This window comes from Ornithorhynchus anatinus, chromosome 1 (assembly GCF_004115215.2).
Source record: "Ornithorhynchus anatinus isolate Pmale09 chromosome 1, mOrnAna1.pri.v4, whole genome shotgun sequence".
In the NCBI taxonomy this organism is placed as follows: domain Eukaryota; kingdom Metazoa; phylum Chordata; class Mammalia; order Monotremata; family Ornithorhynchidae; genus Ornithorhynchus; species Ornithorhynchus anatinus.
Genome location: NC_041728.1, coordinates 114,937,523 through 114,954,817, shown reverse-complemented (window position 1 = coordinate 114,954,817; position 17,295 = coordinate 114,937,523). Strand labels below are relative to the sequence as shown.

General features: G+C 49.4%; 1 protein-coding gene across 3 annotated transcripts in view; it reads right to left on the bottom strand.

Moving 5' to 3' along the window:
• Positions 1-17,295, bottom strand: part of LEKR1 (leucine, glutamate and lysine rich 1) — a 207,905-nt gene that overhangs the window by 165,710 nt on the left and 24,900 nt on the right. For all 3 annotated transcript variants that reach the window (XM_029067557.1, XM_029067580.1, XM_039912760.1), the window contains one exon: positions 7,254-7,468. In XM_029067557.1, coding sequence (XP_028923390.1) covers positions 7,254-7,468 — 215 coding nt within the window. The remainder of the gene's footprint in view (positions 1-7,253; positions 7,469-17,295) is intronic.

Below are 17,295 nucleotides of genomic sequence, written 5' to 3'. Positions count from 1 at the left end.
TACAACCCAGCCCCACACGCTTCACTCCTCTGATGCCAATCCACTCACTGTACCTCTGCCTCATCTATCTTACCTCCCACCTCTCACCCAGGTCCTGCCTCTGGCCTGGAACACCCTCCCTCTTCATATCTGACAGACATTTACTCTCCCCACCTTCAGAGCCTAATTGAAGGCTCTTGTCCAAGAGGCCTCCCCTGACAAACTCCTCCTTTCCTCTTCTCCCACTCCCGCCTATGGCCCTGACTCGCTCTCTTTATTCCTCCCCTCTCCCAGCCTCACAGCACTTACGTAGTCATATTTATTTATATTAATGTCTGTCTTCCCCTCTAAACTGTAAACTCACTGAGGGCAGGGAATGTGTCTGCTATATTGTTATTCTGAACTCCCCCAAGCACTTAGTACAGTGTTCTACCCACAGTAAGCGCTCAATAAATAATAATAATAATGGCATTTGTTAAGCGCTTACTACGGGCCAAGCATTGTTCAAAGCGCTGGGAGGGATACAAGGGGTTGCCCCACATTGGGCTCACGGTCTCAATCGCCATTTTACAGATCAGGTCACTGAGGCACGGAGAAGTTAAGTGACTTGCCCAAAGTCACACAGCTGACAAGCGGCGGACCTGGGATCAGAACACGTGTCCTGTGACTCCTTATTATTACTAAGCACTTGGGAGAGTACAATATAACAAAAAACAGACACATTCCGTGCTCTTTCCACTAAGCCACGCTGCTTCTCTAATCCAGTCGACTGACTGACCTCTCAGATCAGGCCCAACGATATTTTTTTTATGATATTTGTTAAGCACTCACTATGTGCAGGCACCGTACTAAGTGCTGGGGTAGATACATGATAATCTGGTTGGACCCAGCCCATGTTTCACGTGGGCTCACTGTCTTAATTCCCATTCTACAGATGAGGTACATTATTTGATGCGTGGTTCAGAAACATTTGGTTGGAGAGAGAAGAAGATAAGGACTCCGCCTCTGAAACCCTTAACCCATTACAGGGAAAGCGATAAAGGACTTCTTCAGAAGGCAGGGTACAGATAACAGTAATAGCGGTATTTGTTAAGTGCTTATTATGTTCCAGGCACTGCACTAAGCACTGCGTAGCTACAACATAACCAGGTCACACATGGGGCTCACAGTCTCGACAGGAGGGAGAGCGGGTATCGAATTTTGCAGATGAAGAAGCTGAGGCACAGCCAAGTTAAGTGACTCGGCCGAGGTCACACAGCAGTTCCGTGGAGGAGTCGGGATTAGAACCCAGGTCCTCTGACTCCCAGGCTCCTGCTCTTCCCACTAGGCCACGCTGCTTCTTTCCAAGCGCTTAGTACAGTGCTCTGCACACAGTAGGAGCTCAACAGGTATGACTGAATGAATGAAAACTCCCTTGTTTCGGTCAGCACCTCACTTGAACAGCCTCACAGAAAACACCATATTTGCACAGTGAGCCGAAAGGAAAAAAAAACAAAAAAAAACCTCTACAACCCTGCCGGACCACGTTAACGGGGAAATTCACGTCTAGCAAATACTGTTTATACCGATAGCAAAAACACCTGTCATCTGTATTTACTGTCTGCACGGACGGCGGAAAAGAGAAGAGCAAAGTCTAACTGAGGGTTTGCTTAGGACTTTGGTCTGAAGCATTACTGTTCATCCATTCATTCATTTAACCGTATTTACTGAGTGCTTACTGTGTGCCACGGACTGTACTAAGCGCTTGGGAGAGTACAGTATGACAACAAACGGACACATTCCCTGCCCACAGCGAGCTCACGGTCTAGCCAGCGCGGGGGAAAAAATGGAAAGACAATAAAATGAATAGCCGGCCTACGCGGCGGAACGTAAATAAAAGGTGGAGACCTCCCGTTTAGTTCTCTCAGAGTTAAATCGTAACATACGGTGCAAGGCTGTGTAATACATTTATAACTGCACTTCTGGTCCCAGATAAAAAAAAGGTCTTTTGGAATAACAAGGTTTAAGTTGAGATCAACTGCGGTTAGTACCGTAGCTATAAAAGTAGACTTCACTTAATGTGTTTATTTAGCGGCGAATACTCCAACAGATCTTTGTAGCACCGTGAGCTTAAACTATCTCCGAATCTGGGTTCAACCTAAGAAGTGGGGTAACGAGAAGAATTTACTGTCAAAATGATTAAGCATTTCCAACCGAATCCCGAGGTTTAGGATGGGCAGTAACTGAGTTTTGTCTAGACGGGTCCATGACATTCTGGGAACTAAATTCAAGCAGAATGTATCCTCTTTCCACAATGGATCTGCTAGACTGTAAGCTCACTGTGGGCAGGAATGTGTCCGTGGTTAAACTGTACTCTCCCAAGCGCTTAATACAGTGCGTTGCACAAAGCAAGTGCTCAGTAGATACGAATGAGTGAAAGACTAAATGAACACGTCTGACAGATACTTGGAAACTATTCCTCCTCAGGCTCGTCCCAAGTGATACAGTGCTAGCTAAGAATACATTCAGTCATCCAATCGTATTTACTGAGCGCTTACTGGGTGCCAAGCACCCTACTGAGCGCTTGGGAGAGTACGATGTAACAACAAACGGACTCATCCCCTGCCCACGACGAGCTTGCAGTCTGGAGGGGGAATAATAATAATCACGTTGGTATCTGTTAAGCGCTTACTATGTGCCGAGCACTGTTCTAAGCGCTGGGGGAGACACAGGGGAATCAGGTTGTCCCACGTGGGGCTCACAGTCTTAATCCCCATTTTACAGATGAGGTCACTGAGGCACCGAGAAGTGAAGTGACTTGCCCAAGGTCACCCAGCTCGGATCCAGAACCAGTACTCTAGTTCTCTGTGCAAGCTGACTCCGGCGTGGTTGGGGCGGACTCCTGAGGACGAGTAGCAGCTGTCGTAACGGCAGTCATCGGGCGCCCACTTGGTAGGGCGCGACTGTACTAACCACTCGGGAAGTACACCTTCCCTGCCTACGGGGGGTTTACGCTCTACACGGGAGACCTGAGCAGCCGTGGAACCGAGCAGCGTGTCTGTCTTGCAGTGGAACCCTCTCTAATAATAATAATAATAATAATGTTGGTATTTGTTAAGCGCTTACTATGTGCGGAGCACCGTTCTAAGCGCTGGGGGAGATACAGGGCCATCAGGTTGGCCCACGGGAGGCTCCCAGTCTTAATCCCCATTTTCCAGATGAGGTCACTGAGGCCCAGAGAAGTGAAGTGACTCGCCCACAGGCACCCAGCTGCCGAGTGGCAGAGCCGGGGTTCGAACCCATGACCTCTGACTCCCAAGCCCGGGCTCTTTCCACTGAGCCAGGCTGCTTCTCAGAGCCTGATGGACGGCATCCATCTGTCTCTCTCTGATACCGGTTCCCTGGAGGGTCTCTCCTGGATCCATTCTGGAAGGGGAGAGGGGCCCGAGCCCCCCGAGGTCTCCAGGAGCTGGCCAATCCCACTGCAGCCGCCCCCACGCTCCTCCAAGTGACGGAGGAGAGCGTTCAAGAAGAAGTGGCATGGTTTCCGAGGGACCGTAAAGTCTTCGTCGAGATTCGGGAATCTACGGGTGGTCGTCGCCACACACCAACGAAGCAGCTGGAAGAATCGCAGGGGGTCCGGTCAGTCAGTCGACCCCAGGGGCCCCACGGCCGCCGCCTCCTCATTCAAAGCGGCGGGCTTAGAAGCCAGCTCTCTCGGCCGACCGTTCAGTTCTGCTGCCCCAGCCCGCGGAGTAATCGATCAGTCGATCGATCGATCGTGCTTATTGAGAGCTTACTACGTACAGAGCACCGTAATGATCATAATAATGCTAATAACGATGATATCCGTTAAGCACTCACTATGCGCCAAGCACGGTTCTAAGCACTGGGGTAGATACGAGGTTATCGGGGGTGTCCCACGTGGGGCTCACGGTTTTAATCCCCACTTTACAGAGGAGGTAACTGAGGCACAGAGAAGTTGAGAGGCTTGCCCGGAGTCACGCAGCCGACAAGTGAAGGAGCCGGGATTGGAACCCACGTCCTCCGACTCCCAAGCCCGTGCTCTTTCCTTTAAGCCGTGCTGCGTCTCTAAGCTTCTCCGTACTAAGCGCTTGGGAGATCACGACGTAACAGAGTGGGTAGACACATTCCCAGCCTACAGAGTGTAGGGGAGAAGGCAGATATTAATAGAAATAAATTACAGATACGTACATGTTCGTAAGTGCTGTGGGGCTGAGGGAGGAATGGAGGAAGGGTGCAAATCTGAGTGTGAGGGCGGCTCACAAGGGAGTGGGATGAGGGAGTCGGGGACATGTGGTATCCAGTAGGTACCCCTGGGTTGGTTCTTGCCCCTTTCTGGACCTCAGTTTGCCCTAAGGAGAGAGGATGCCCATTTGCCGAGGAGGTGCTGGGCCTACTCAACAGCTGAGGACTCCTGAGGAGTTCTCTGGGGTGGGGAGCCCAGAGAAATCCATCCCACGCCCGGTTCCTGGCTCCCTGGTCTTCCAAACTGGACCTTTCCCCTTCCCCTAATTAAGCCACCTGTCAACCTGTCAATCACGACTACCCAAATCTCCCACAGGGGAAGACCACACACTCTACCGACACGGCCTTTCCCTCCTCCTCCCCGAGCCCATCCAACCCCCGGACCCCCCCGAGGCTTCATCAGCTGTTGCCTGCATGTCCTGGGGCAGTAGCCAAAAGAGGGGACCCCCAAGCCCACGGAGAGAAGGGTGAGAGGGCTCAGGTGGCACGGGACGGGGTGGATGGGATGGGGTCGGGGCTAACTGGGGTAAATTTGTTTTACGGAGAGTCTCTCTTGAGGCCAGCTGACCGTCTCCGTGTGAACGGCTGCCGGTAGAGACGTTTGTCTGCTGGGTGACCTTGGGCAAGTCACTTAACTTCTCTGTGGCTCAGTTCCCTCATTTGTAAAATGGGGATTAATAAAAATAATAATGTTGGTATTTGTTAAGTGCTTACTATGTGCAGAGCACTGTTCTGAGCGCTGGGGGAGATACAGGGGAATCAGGTTGGAACCCACGTCCTCCGACTCCCAAGCCCGTGCTCTTTCCATTAAGCCGTGCTGCGTCTCTAAGCTTCTCCGTACTAAGCGCTTGGGAGATCACGACGCAACAGAGTGGGTAGACACATTCCCAGCCTACAAAGTGTAGGGGAGAAGGCAGATATTAATAGAAATCTGCAGTCTTAATCTGGATTTTACAGCTGAGGGAACTGAGGCACAGAGAAGTGAAGTTTCTTACCCATAGTCACACAGCTGACAAGTGGCGGAGCCTCTGACTCTCAAGCCCGGGATCTTTCCATTGACCCACGCTGTTTCTCAGATTAAGACTGTAAACCCTGTGTGGGACATCCTTGTATCTACCCCAGCATCTAGAACACAAATGGCACATAGTAAGTGCTTAACAAATACCATCATTATTATTATTATTAGTGGAGAGAACCTGGGCGTGCGAGTCAGAGGACCCGTGTTCTAATTCCGGCTCTGCCACGTGTCACCGTGTGACCTTGGACAAGTCACAATTTCAACTGTGCCTCAGTTACCGCATCTGTAAAACTGGTTCAAGATCTACTTGAACGATAGGCCCCTCGTGGGACCGGGACTGTGTCCGCCCTGATTAGCTTGTATCTGCCCCAGCTTTTAGAACGGGTTTGGCACATAGTAAACACTTAATAAGAATCATAATTGTTTTCATTCACACTGTTTGTAAAAATAATTGCCAGGAGTTGGCAACCATGCCAGGAGCGGTGGCTGGAGGAGTGGTCCTTCCTAGACTTTAGAACCCTGGAACGAAGTTACCGATCACTGGAGCCTGGCGATGGGAAGGGTTCTTAAACGGTCACATGAGAATCTACGATGTTGATTCCTCATTATTACAGAAATAGGATCGGGAGTTCATTTAAGTCAGGAACAGTCTGCAACCCATTTTTCTCTTATCCGCCGCCACATGTCCTTCGTGGAGATTAGAAACCAAACCCCCAAAATGTGTTCTTCCTCCTCAAATAGCTAAGATTAGACAATGGCTGTGCTTTGAGCAATGAGGGGGGCTGTCTGACAAAATAAATATTGGCGTCTGAGTGATTCAGAAACGTTGGCGAGGAAAAGGGACGGCTTTCTGCGTGCCCTATATTCTAAAGCCTCTTTCTACAGCTTTAACTCCACCGGGGATAGAACAGAGGAAATGGATTTAGGGACAACCGGTCCCGTACACTGAATACAACCTTTCGTTTACTTTCGTACAAGGATCTTAGTAAGTCGCTCCACCACCTTCTCTTCACTGGACTAAATGACCCAGTTTCTCTGACCTTTCTTCATAAGCCCTATTTAATCAACTGTGAGACTTCTTCTTGCTCTTTGGATTTTTTACATCCCCTCCGTCTGGTTTCCAGAATTGGACATAATACTCTACTGACAATTTAATACACGCTGAGAATAATGGGAAGATTACCACATTTTTCACGTAAGCCTCATAAAACCTCATCTATATGAGGTTTATGGAAAAGATGTGGTACTCTTCCCCTATGTGTATTATTATATTCATAGTGGACATATATTCATATCTATACAGAGATGTATCTGTATTATAAAATATATATAAAAGATTGTTAAATATATAAAATTAAAAATATAATTTTATAAAATTATAAAATAGAGAGAGAGATATATATGTAGATATAGAGATCGCTATATATGTAGATATAGAGATATATTTATATCTCTCTCAATATAGAGATATATTATAATCTGTATAATATATAATAATTATTATAATATAATAATCTATATCCTAAATATATCTACATCTCTATATATCTCCACTTAGGTCATTCCAATCTAATTTTGAACTAATTTCAAAATTCTAGAGATAATTTTGTTCATTTTTCAAAACGTGTAATCCTCATTCTATCATTCTTAAAATTATAAAATTGACTGAACAATTCAAGGCATTTCGACGACCCGATTTGACTTTGGAAAAGTATTTCTACTATAATAATGATTTGGATGGCAACCTCTGAAAGACTTTCTAACCTGTCTTCCACTTATGAGTACTGACTAGTTCCGAATTATCCAGGTAGTAAATATTTGCCTCCAAGGAATGTTTCAAGCTCTGATTTAATTAACAAACTCAAATGTGTTCGAGTGTAAATTATAACCTGTCACTGGCTGGTTCTGGCAAAAGATTCAAAGCCTCCTTGTTTTCTGAACTTGTCCTTTGAACTAAATTAATGACTTTGTTTATGTGAAAAAATAGAAATGAATAACATGTTCCAACCTCTCTGTTTTTGATTCGCAGTCAGACTTGTACTCTTGAAAATCTTGGCTGAGAGACTGTAGTTTCTCTTGAAGCGTTTTTTCACGTTCAACACTTCCTTGGTAGAATTTCATCTCTTTTTCCATTGCTTTCATTTTTTCTTCCATATCTTTAAACTCGTGAAGGATCAAATAACTGATACCACAGTATTTGCAGACTGTCTCATCACGGGGCATCTAGAAAATCAGATGCAAGATTATGGAAAGAATTCAGTAAATAGAAGGATTGTCCCAAAAGAATTTGCATTGCATTACCCTCAGAAGGCGAATGTGAGCAGGATGAACCCAGTAATTCATTCATTCGATCGATCGTATTCATTGAGCGCTTACCGTTCGCAAAGCGCTGTACTAAGCGCTTGAGAGAGTACAATATAACAACAGACACATTCCCTGCCCACAGTGAGTTCACAGTCTATAATCCATATAATTAAGCTTGGATTTAGGAACATCTCCTGGGGGCCGCTCGGGGGGGAGGGGGAGAAGGAAGACAATTGATTTGGAAATAAGGAAAGGAGGGTGGGGTTTAAAAAGTGGAAGTTTCCCCATTTCTTCTTCCTTCAATCAATCAAATGTGTTTATTGCACATTAACTGTAATCATAATAATAATAACTGTAGTACTTGTGAGGTTCTTATTATGGGTCAAGCACCTTTCTAGTCACTGGGGAAGATACTGATTCACTCATTCGTTCAGTAATATTTATTGAGCGCTTACTGTGTGCAGAACACTGTTCTAAGTGCTTGGGGGGAACCGTAAACAGAGTCCCTGCCCATAACAAGTTTACAGTCTAGAGGGGGGAGACAGACAATATAAATAAATTGCAGATATGTACGTAAGTGTTTGGGGGATGGGAGGGGGGATGAATAAAGGGAGCAAGTCAGGGCGATGCAAAAGGGAGTGGGAGAAGAGGAAAGGGTGGGGCAGCTGAGTCAGGGAAGGCCTCTCGGAGAAGATGTGCCTTCAATAGGGCTTTGAAGTGGCAGGGGGAGGAAGGGTCGGTCCGATTTGAGGAGGGAGGGCATTCCAGGCCAGAGGCAGGACGTGGGCAAGGGGTCGGCAGTGAGAAAGATGAGTTTGAGGTACAGCGAGAAGATTAATATTAGAGGAGCAAGGTGTGCAGACTGGGTGGTGATAGGAGAGTAGCAAGGTGAGGTAGGAGGCGGGGAGGTGATTGAACATTTTAAAGCCAATGGTGAGGACTTTCTGCTTGAGGCGGAGATGGAGATTCTTGACAAGTGGGGAAACGTGTCCTGAATGTTTTCTGTAGAAAAATGATCCAGCCAGCAGAGTGAAGTAGGGATGGGAGCGCGGAGAGACAGAAGGCTTGGAGGTCAGCAAGGAGGAGGATACAGTAATCAAGGTGGGAGAGGATAAGTGACTGTATTAACGTCGTGCCAGTCTGGATGGAGAATAATCAGGTCAGACACAGTCCTGGTCCCTCACGGGGCTCACATTCTAAGCAGGAGGGAGAACAGGTATGGAATTCCCATTTTACAGATGAGGTAACTGAGACACAGAGAAGTTAAGCGACTTGCCCAACGTCACACTGCAGGCATGTGGCAGAGCTGGGATCGGAACACAGGCCCTCTGACGCCCAGGCCCACGCTCTTTCCACTGGGACATGCTGCTCCACGTGAAATGCGTTCAGAGAATTAAAATAATTTATATAGAGAAGGAAAAGGGAAAGTGCATTTATTGATGAGTGATGATTTTTTACATTTCATTCATTCAATCAAATTTATTGAGTGCTTACTGTGTGTACAGCACTGTACTAAGCACTTGGGAGAGTACAATACAGCATTAAACAGACACATCCCCTGACCACAACAAGCTTACAGTACAATAATAATAATAATGTTGGGATTTGTTAAACGCTTACTATGTTCAGAGCACTGTTCTAAGCGCTGGGGGAGATACAGGGGAATCAGGTTGTCCCACGTGGGGCTCACAGTCTTCATCCCCATTTTACAGATGAGGTAACTGAGGCACAGAGCCGTGAAGAGACTTGCCCACAGTGACACAGCTGACAAGTGGCAGCTCTGGAATTGGAACCCATGACCTCCGACTCCCAAGCCCGTGCTCTTTCCACTGAGCCACGATATCAATACAGATGAAAACAATTGCAATGATGTTTCCCTCTCAGAGTCACACCTGGGGAGTTTCCAGTACTCTAACCAGTCTCGGCTATTAGAGGGAGCATAAAAAGCAGAGGTATACCCATGCCAATCCTAGCTTTGGCAGTGGCTAGAGAGTGGAAGTCAATCTGCTACAAGTCAAAACTCACCCGTCCTGGGCAGCAGCGGCATGGGACAGAGTCAAGGGCAGAGACTTGAGTTTACTGGGCAGAAGGCGGCAAAGGTGAACCACTTCTGTATTTTTCCCAAGAAAACTCTCTGGATCGACTACCAGAACGAATGCCGACGGAGAGCGGGGCCTTCTGGGAGAGATGTGTCCGTGGCGTCCCTGAGGGTCGGAAACGACTCGACGGCATAAGGCAAGACAAATAAGTACATAACTGCTGTGGGGCTGGGAGGGGGGGGAAGAGCCAAGAGATCAAGTCAGGGTGATGGTGGAGGGAGGGGAAGATGAGGAAAGGCGGGGCTTAGTCCGGGAAGGCCTCTTGGAGGTCTTCAATAAGACCTGAATGGGGGGAGAGTAACTGTCTGTTGAATTCGAGGAGGGAGGGTGTTTCGGGCCAGAGGCAGGCCGTGGGCCAGGAGAGATCGAGGCACAGTGAACTAGAGGAGTGACGTCTGCAGGCCGGGTTCTAGAAGGAGAGAAGCAAGGGGAGAGGCAGGAGGGGGCAAAGTGGTGGAGTGCTTTAAAGCCAACGGTGAGGAGTTTCTGTCTGACGTGGAGGTGGATGGGCAACCGCTGGAGTTTTCCGAGGAGCGGGTTGACATGTTCTGCATGCTTGTGTAGAAAAATGACCTGGGCAAGAGAGTGAAGTATGGACCGGAGTGGGGAGAGGCAGGAGGCAGGAGGTCAGCAAGGAGGCTGATGCGGTAATGCAGCCAGGGAAGGATGAGTGATTGCATTAACCTGGTAGCAGTTTGGAAGGAGAGGAAAGGGCAGATTTTAGCGATGCTGTGAAGATATGACCGGCAGGATTTAGTGATAGATCGAATAGGTGGGTTGAATGAGAGAGAGGAGTCAAGGATAACGCCAAGGATGTTGGGCTTGTGATGCAGGAAGGATGGTGGTGCCATCTACAGTGTTGGGAAGGTCAAGGGGAGGACAGGGTTGGGTGGGAAGATAAGGAGCTCTGTTTTGGCCCCGTTAAGTTTGAGGTGACGGGAGGACATCCAAGTAGAGATGTCTTGAAGGCAGGAGGAGGTGGGAGACTGGAGAGGAGAGTGATCGGTTTGGGTTAAGCGCCTACTACATACTAGGCCCCGTACTAAGTGGTGGGATAAATACAAGGTTGGACACAGTCCCTGTCCCAAATGGGACTCACCATCTTGATTTGAATGCCTCAGTTACCTCAGTTACAGCAGATAAGCGGTGGAGCAAGGGATTAGAACCCAGGTTCTCTGACTTCCAGGCCTGGACTCTTATCCACTGGGCCATGATGCACTTTGTTCGGGAATTAAAATGATTTACAGATAGAAGGAAGGAAGGAGGAAAGTGGATTTACAGATAAGGGCTTAAGCAATGAAGTATGCAAATGGGTAGGCACTGAAGTGATGCCAGTAATTGTGCTGCATACAGCAGCGAAGGCAGGATAGAGCAGGGCGGGGGGGGGGGGGGGTCAGAGATTCGAGGCCCAACCTGAAACTCCTTCCGTCTTTCTTAGCGACGACTATAACGATGTTGGTATTTGTTAAGCGCTTACCATGTGCCGAGCGCCGTGCTAAGCGCTGGGGTAGATACAGGGTCATCAGGTTGTCCCACGTGAGGCTCACGGTCTCAATCCCCATTTTACAGATGAGGGAACTGAGGCCCAGAGAAGTTAAGTGACGACCTGCCCACGGTCAGCTCTCTGAAAGAGGTGGGGAGAGGTGGGGGTCCTGAGGGGGCAGGCCCAGGGAAAATTCCCCCAGCCTGACCTTAATTTTAGGATCACCGTACCACAATTTGGGGGCCTGCCATGATATTCCTCGGCAGTGCTTCATTTCCTTTTCTTCGTTTTGACTTATCTGCTCTGTTCGTGTCCCCCTAGTTCTTTCTAACTCTTGTGTTTAGCTATTTCTTTATATCACGTTCAGCCCTTCATCACCTTTCATGAGTGAATACGCTGTAAATTGCCATTTCAAGGCTCCTTGGCAAATATCAACCGAATGCCCACATTCAGGGTTAAGTCACCTTACCTTGCGCTACGCAGTTAATAATGATAGTAATAATAATGCCGGTATTCGTTAAGCGCTTACTGTGTGCAGAGCACTGTTCTAAGCGCTGGGGTAGATACAGGGTCATCAGGTCGTCCCACGTGAGGCTCGCAATCTTAATCCCCATTTTACAGATGAAGTGACTGAGCCACAGAGAAGTGACTTGCCCGCGGTCACACAGCTGCCAAGTGGCAGAGCCGGGATTCGAACCCATGACCTCTGGACTCCCAAGCCCGGGCTCTTTCCACTGAGCCACGCTACACTACCCACTGAACTGCAGTGGTTCTAGGACCGTTATCAAACATCTTGATCTTTATCAACAGGTTATCTTTACAAGTACCGTAATCATTATTAACGTCAGTTATCTGGATCAATTGATCGTTGGCATTTATTGAGAGCTTACTGAGCGTAGGGCACCATAGTAAGCACTTGGGAGGGTACAGTACAACAGAGTTGGTAGATAGAGAAGCAGCGTGGCTCAGTGGAAAGAGCCCGGGCTTGGGAGTCAGAGGTTGTGGGTTCGAACCCCGGCTCTCCCGCCTGTCAGCTGTGTGACCGCGGGCAAGTCACTTCACTTCTCTGTGCCCCAGTCACCTCATCTGTAAAACGGGGATTAACTGTGAGCCTCACGTGGGACGACCTGATTACCCCGTATCTGCCCCAGCGCTTAGAACAGTGCTCTGCACCTAGTAAGCGCTTAACAAATGCCAACATTATTATTATTCTTATTATATGTTCTCTGCCCACGGGTTTTGCTAAGCTGTGAAAATCCTGAAAGTAAGTAAGGATCTTCAGCGCGTACGTTCCTCTACAGTATCCGTACGAAGGAAGGTGCAACCCTGAGGTATTTTACACGAAAGAAGCTCAAAGTGAGGAAAACGTTCTTAGAGTGACTGTATTTGTACCATACGAAAGAGTTGGGCGTTGTATTTAAGCAATTCTGACAAGTCTCCACTTCGGATGTTTGTATCTAATAAATTTCACGTGGGAGAAGCGTTTTGAGTCCAATTATTCTTTCCCTCTGAGAAGCCTTCCTGTTGAGATGCCTTCCCTCCCACACCACCTCCCAAACCAACGAAGATTGGTCCGGTTAAAGGTTGACACGCTTTTCACTGGTCCCTGAACTCATAAAGCCTGACAGGACTTCTCTCTCTCTGCCTGACAGAATTTCAAGCCTGCAACCCTGGGCAAATCCGACTGGAGGGGAGAACTGCTCCCTCAATCACTCAATTAATGGTATTTATTGAGTGTCTGCTGCGTGCAGAGCGCCGTACTAAACGCCTGACAAGAGTCCAATACGACACAGTTTTGGGAGACGTGTTCCTTGCCTGCGAGGAGCTTACCGTCTACAGGGGGAGACAGCAATTGATGTAAAAAATGTTTTAGAGCCTATCATTTATTAGATATGTCCATAAGCGCTGTGGGGTTGAGGATGGGGCAAGTACCAGAAGCCCAAAGGTCGTAGGTCAAAGTGCATAAACATTCCCTGCCACCTGACATTTTCACCTCTTCCAGTTCTGACTAGAAGCAAAATGACGCTTGGATGCGTTGGACGAAATTTCTGCGTCCGGTAGGAAATGATAATGACGATGGTGTTTGTTAAGCGCTTTACTATGTGCCGAGCACTCCATGAAGCGCTCGGTACAGCGCTCTGCACACCGTTAAGTCCTCCATAAATACCATCGATAATGAGGACCGGAAACTCCGCTCTGATCCTGACCGCCGGCATTTCGCTCATACGCCACCTTTTCGCCTGGATCACCATTCCAAGCAACCCATAATCCACCGTCCCAACCTGATAATAATAATCGGGGTACGTGTTAAGCACAAACTATGTGCCAGGCACTGTATTAAACACCGGGCCTTCGCTCTTTACCCCTTCCCCGACACACTCCCCGTATATCAAAGCCACTTCCATTCTTAAGGCCGCCCCAGACCCTGTTCCTTCCGATCTGAACGGGTCAGGAGGTGGAACCCTACTATCTCTTTGGCGTGATACGCACTCCGTGAGAGGCCCGGGCTCTGCCACTACCGGGAAAGGGATGGTTTCATTTGTGGTTCCCTTCTGCGGTGCTTTTGCAACTATTTTTAAATACCGCAACGGTGGGGGGGGGGGGTGGGGGGGGGGTCTTTCACAATTTTCCTTGGTAGTGCTTCGTTTTCTTTTTTCACTTTGCCTTCTCTGTTCTGTTTCTGGCCTCCTGGGATATTAAATTATTTCCTTCTAGCTCTTGCATTTAGCTATTTCTTTATATACATTTAGCCCTTCATCACCTTTCATGAACGCATCCACTGTAGATTGCCATAGCGACGTTAATTGGCAAACATCAATTGAGTGTCCGCAGTCAGGGTACCTTGCGCTTCACAATGAACACTACACGATGAACGAAAGCGGATCTAGGGCTGTCAATAAGGACATTTGATACCGAACTCCACGAACGTCTGTAACGTCTCGTTTCTTCTTCAGACGCGGAACAATGTGAAATACATTTCCACGGGCCCTCTAGAAATTTAGTAGAGGACCCCGCTGAACTACAGCGTCGTTCACTATGATCAAGGGGGAAGGTTCGTGAAAATTACAAAATAATAGGATTTGAAGAGACGCAGAGAGGTCACCCAGTCCCGACTGCATCAGGTAATTAAAAATTCAAATATCTCACAGACTTTTAACGTATGTCTATGACGTGGATTTCTTCGATACGCTGAAGTTGCCATTTTAATGAAGATCGACGGTGACATCTACTACATTATAATAACAAGGATAATTGTGGTATTGGCTAAGTGCCAACTCTGTGCCAGGCACTGTACTTAGCACTGGGGTAGATACAAGATAATCGGGTTGGACACAGAACAGGCTCTCAGCTCCAACCCATTTTACAGATGAGATTGACTGAGGCACCGAGAAGTCAGGTGACTTGCCCAAGGTCACACAGCAAACAAGTGGCGGAGTAGGGATTAGAACCCAAGTCCTTCCTTCCACGTCCTTCTGATTAGGGAAGCAGCGTGGTTCAGTGGAAAGAGCCCGGGCTCGGGAGTCAGAGGTCCTGGGTTCGACTCCCGGCTCGGCCGCCTGGCGGCTGTGTGACTGTGGGCGAGTCGCTTCCCTTCTCTGGGCCTCAGTGACCTCATCTGTAAAATGGGGATTAACCGTGAGCCTCACGTGGGACAGCCTGGTGACCCTCTATCTCCCGCAGCGCTTGGAACAGTGCTCTGCACGGTGTGAGCGCTTAACAAATACCGGCATTGTTATCATTATTATTTCCAGGCCCATACCCCACGAGGCCGCAACGCTTCTCTGTGCCCAGCACCGCGCCCAGCCCCGGAGCGGATTCACGACAGTCACAGGAAACACGGTTCCTCGCCGGGCTGCCTCGGAGAGCCAGGTTTCTTTCTACCCATTTTACAGATAAGCGGGGCACAGAGCTGGTGAGCGACTTGCCCAAGGCCACACAGCTGACAAGCGACAGAGCCAGGACCGGAACCCAGTCTCCTGAACCGCGGGCCCGTGAAATAACAAATCCCCCTGCCGCAGCCAAATCCCTAAGGGGGCTACCTCTGGAGGGAGAAACAACCTTCCTTCCTCCCCCCGCCTTCTTCTCCCTTGGAGGCGGGCCTAAGCCTCACCAAATGTCGGTATTTGTTAAGCGCTTACTATGTGCAGAGCTCTGTTCTAAGCGCCGGGGTAGACGCGGGGGAATCAGGTGGTCCCCCGTGGGGCTCCCGGTCTTCACCCCCATTTTACGGATGAGGTGACTGAGGCCCAGAGAAGGGAAGCGACTCGCCCACAGTCACGCAGCTGACCAGTGGCGGAGCCGGGAGTCGAACCCACGACCTCGGACTCCGAAGTCCGTGCTCTTTCCACCGGGCCATGCTTATAGTTGACCTAATGGTACCAGGCAGGTTCAGAGAGTACCGGTTACAATCCGTCGCTCGATCGATGGTATTTGCTGAGCGTTTACTTTGCGCACGGCACCGTGCTAGGTGCTTGAGAGAGTCCAGTACGATAGAGTAGGTAAACCCAATCCCTGCCCACAAGGAGTTCGCAATCTAGAAGCAGCGTGGAAGGAGCCCGGGCTCGGGAGTCCGGGGTCATGGGTTCGACTCCCGGCTCCGCCACTCGTCAGCTGCGTGACTGTGGGCGAGTCGCTTCCCTTCTCTGGGCCTCAGTTCCCTCATCCGCAAGATGGGGATGAAGACCGGGAGCCTCCCGTGGGACAAGCCGACACCCTGTATCTCCCCCGGCGCTCAGAACAGTGCTCTGCACGTAGTAAGCGCTTAACAAATACCAGCGTCATCAGAGGGGCGAGACACACACCATTCGAGGAACGATATAGTGTCCGATTTTTCCAAGAGGATATACATTGCCAGAGGTTTCTAATCGCCAGCCCGCAATGTCTTTTGAATTGAGTAATCCCGGCTCCGCCTCTTGTCAGCCGGGTGAGTTTGGGCGAGTCGCTTAACTTCTCCGGGCCTCGGTTCCCTCATCTGTAAAATGGGGATGAAGATTGTGAGCCCCACGTGGGACGACCCGTTCGCCTTGTATCTCCCCGGCGCCCAGAACAGCGCCCTGCACGTAGTAAGCGCTTAACAGGTGCCATCATTATTATTAGTAACACGTCGGAGAAATGAAGAACCCATCTTCTCTAAACGAGGGCGATGGAGGTGGCAGAGCACTCCTGCCCAGAATCCTTCAAGGAGCAGGAGGAGGAAGAGCAGGAGGGTGGTGGTGGGCAGCTGGGGGAGAAGGAAGGGGGAGTCTCCCGGGAGGGTCTCCCGGGAGGCTGGGATTCTTCCAACCCGAGGAGCCGAAGGCAAGCGAGCAGAGCTTCCGTTCCCGCTCGTTTTCACTCAGTCAGTCGCATCGGTTGAGCGCTTGCTGCGTGCGGGGCGCTGTACTGAGCGCTTGGGAGAGCGCAGCATGACGATAAACGGACGCGTTGCCCGCCCACAGCGAACTTACTGTCTAAAGGGGGAGATGGACTTTGATATAAATGGATAAATCACAGATATGTACATAAGCGAAGCGCCCGAGAAGCACGAGAAGCAGCATGGCTCAGTGGAATAGAGCCCGGGCTGGAGGCCACGGGTTCGAATCCCGGCTCCGCCGCTTGTCAGCTGTGCGACTCCGGACGAGGCACTTCACTTCTCGGTGCCTCAGTCGCCTCCTCCGTAAAATGGGGATGAAGACTGTGAGCCCCACGTGGGACCGCCTGATTCCCCTGTGTCTACCCCGGCGCTTAGAACGGTGCCCCGCGCACAGTAAGCGCTTAACAGATACCAACGCTATCGTTATTATCATTACCCAAGGTGACACAGCAGGCAAGTGGCAGCGTCGGGTTTCCGCGTCCTCCGACTCCCAAGCCCGTGCTCTCTCCGCTGAGCCACGCTGCTTTGTTCTACGACAAAGCCGTTTCGATTTTACAACCTCGGTTTGGAATCAACGCCTCGGGGATCGCCGACCTTACCTTTCGGGGGAAAACGGAAGTCACCGCTCCGGCACCGTGCAGATGCACACCAATGGGCCGTTTCGCTTTCAACTAATGCCATCTTCATCCGCAGAACACCTTTTAAACACCTGCCCCTAGTTAAAAACACTCCCTGAGTGGATAATCAACCCCCTCAAACCACCACATCCTACCTGTTTTTCCAGAGGCAAAGCAAATAGCATCTCAATCAG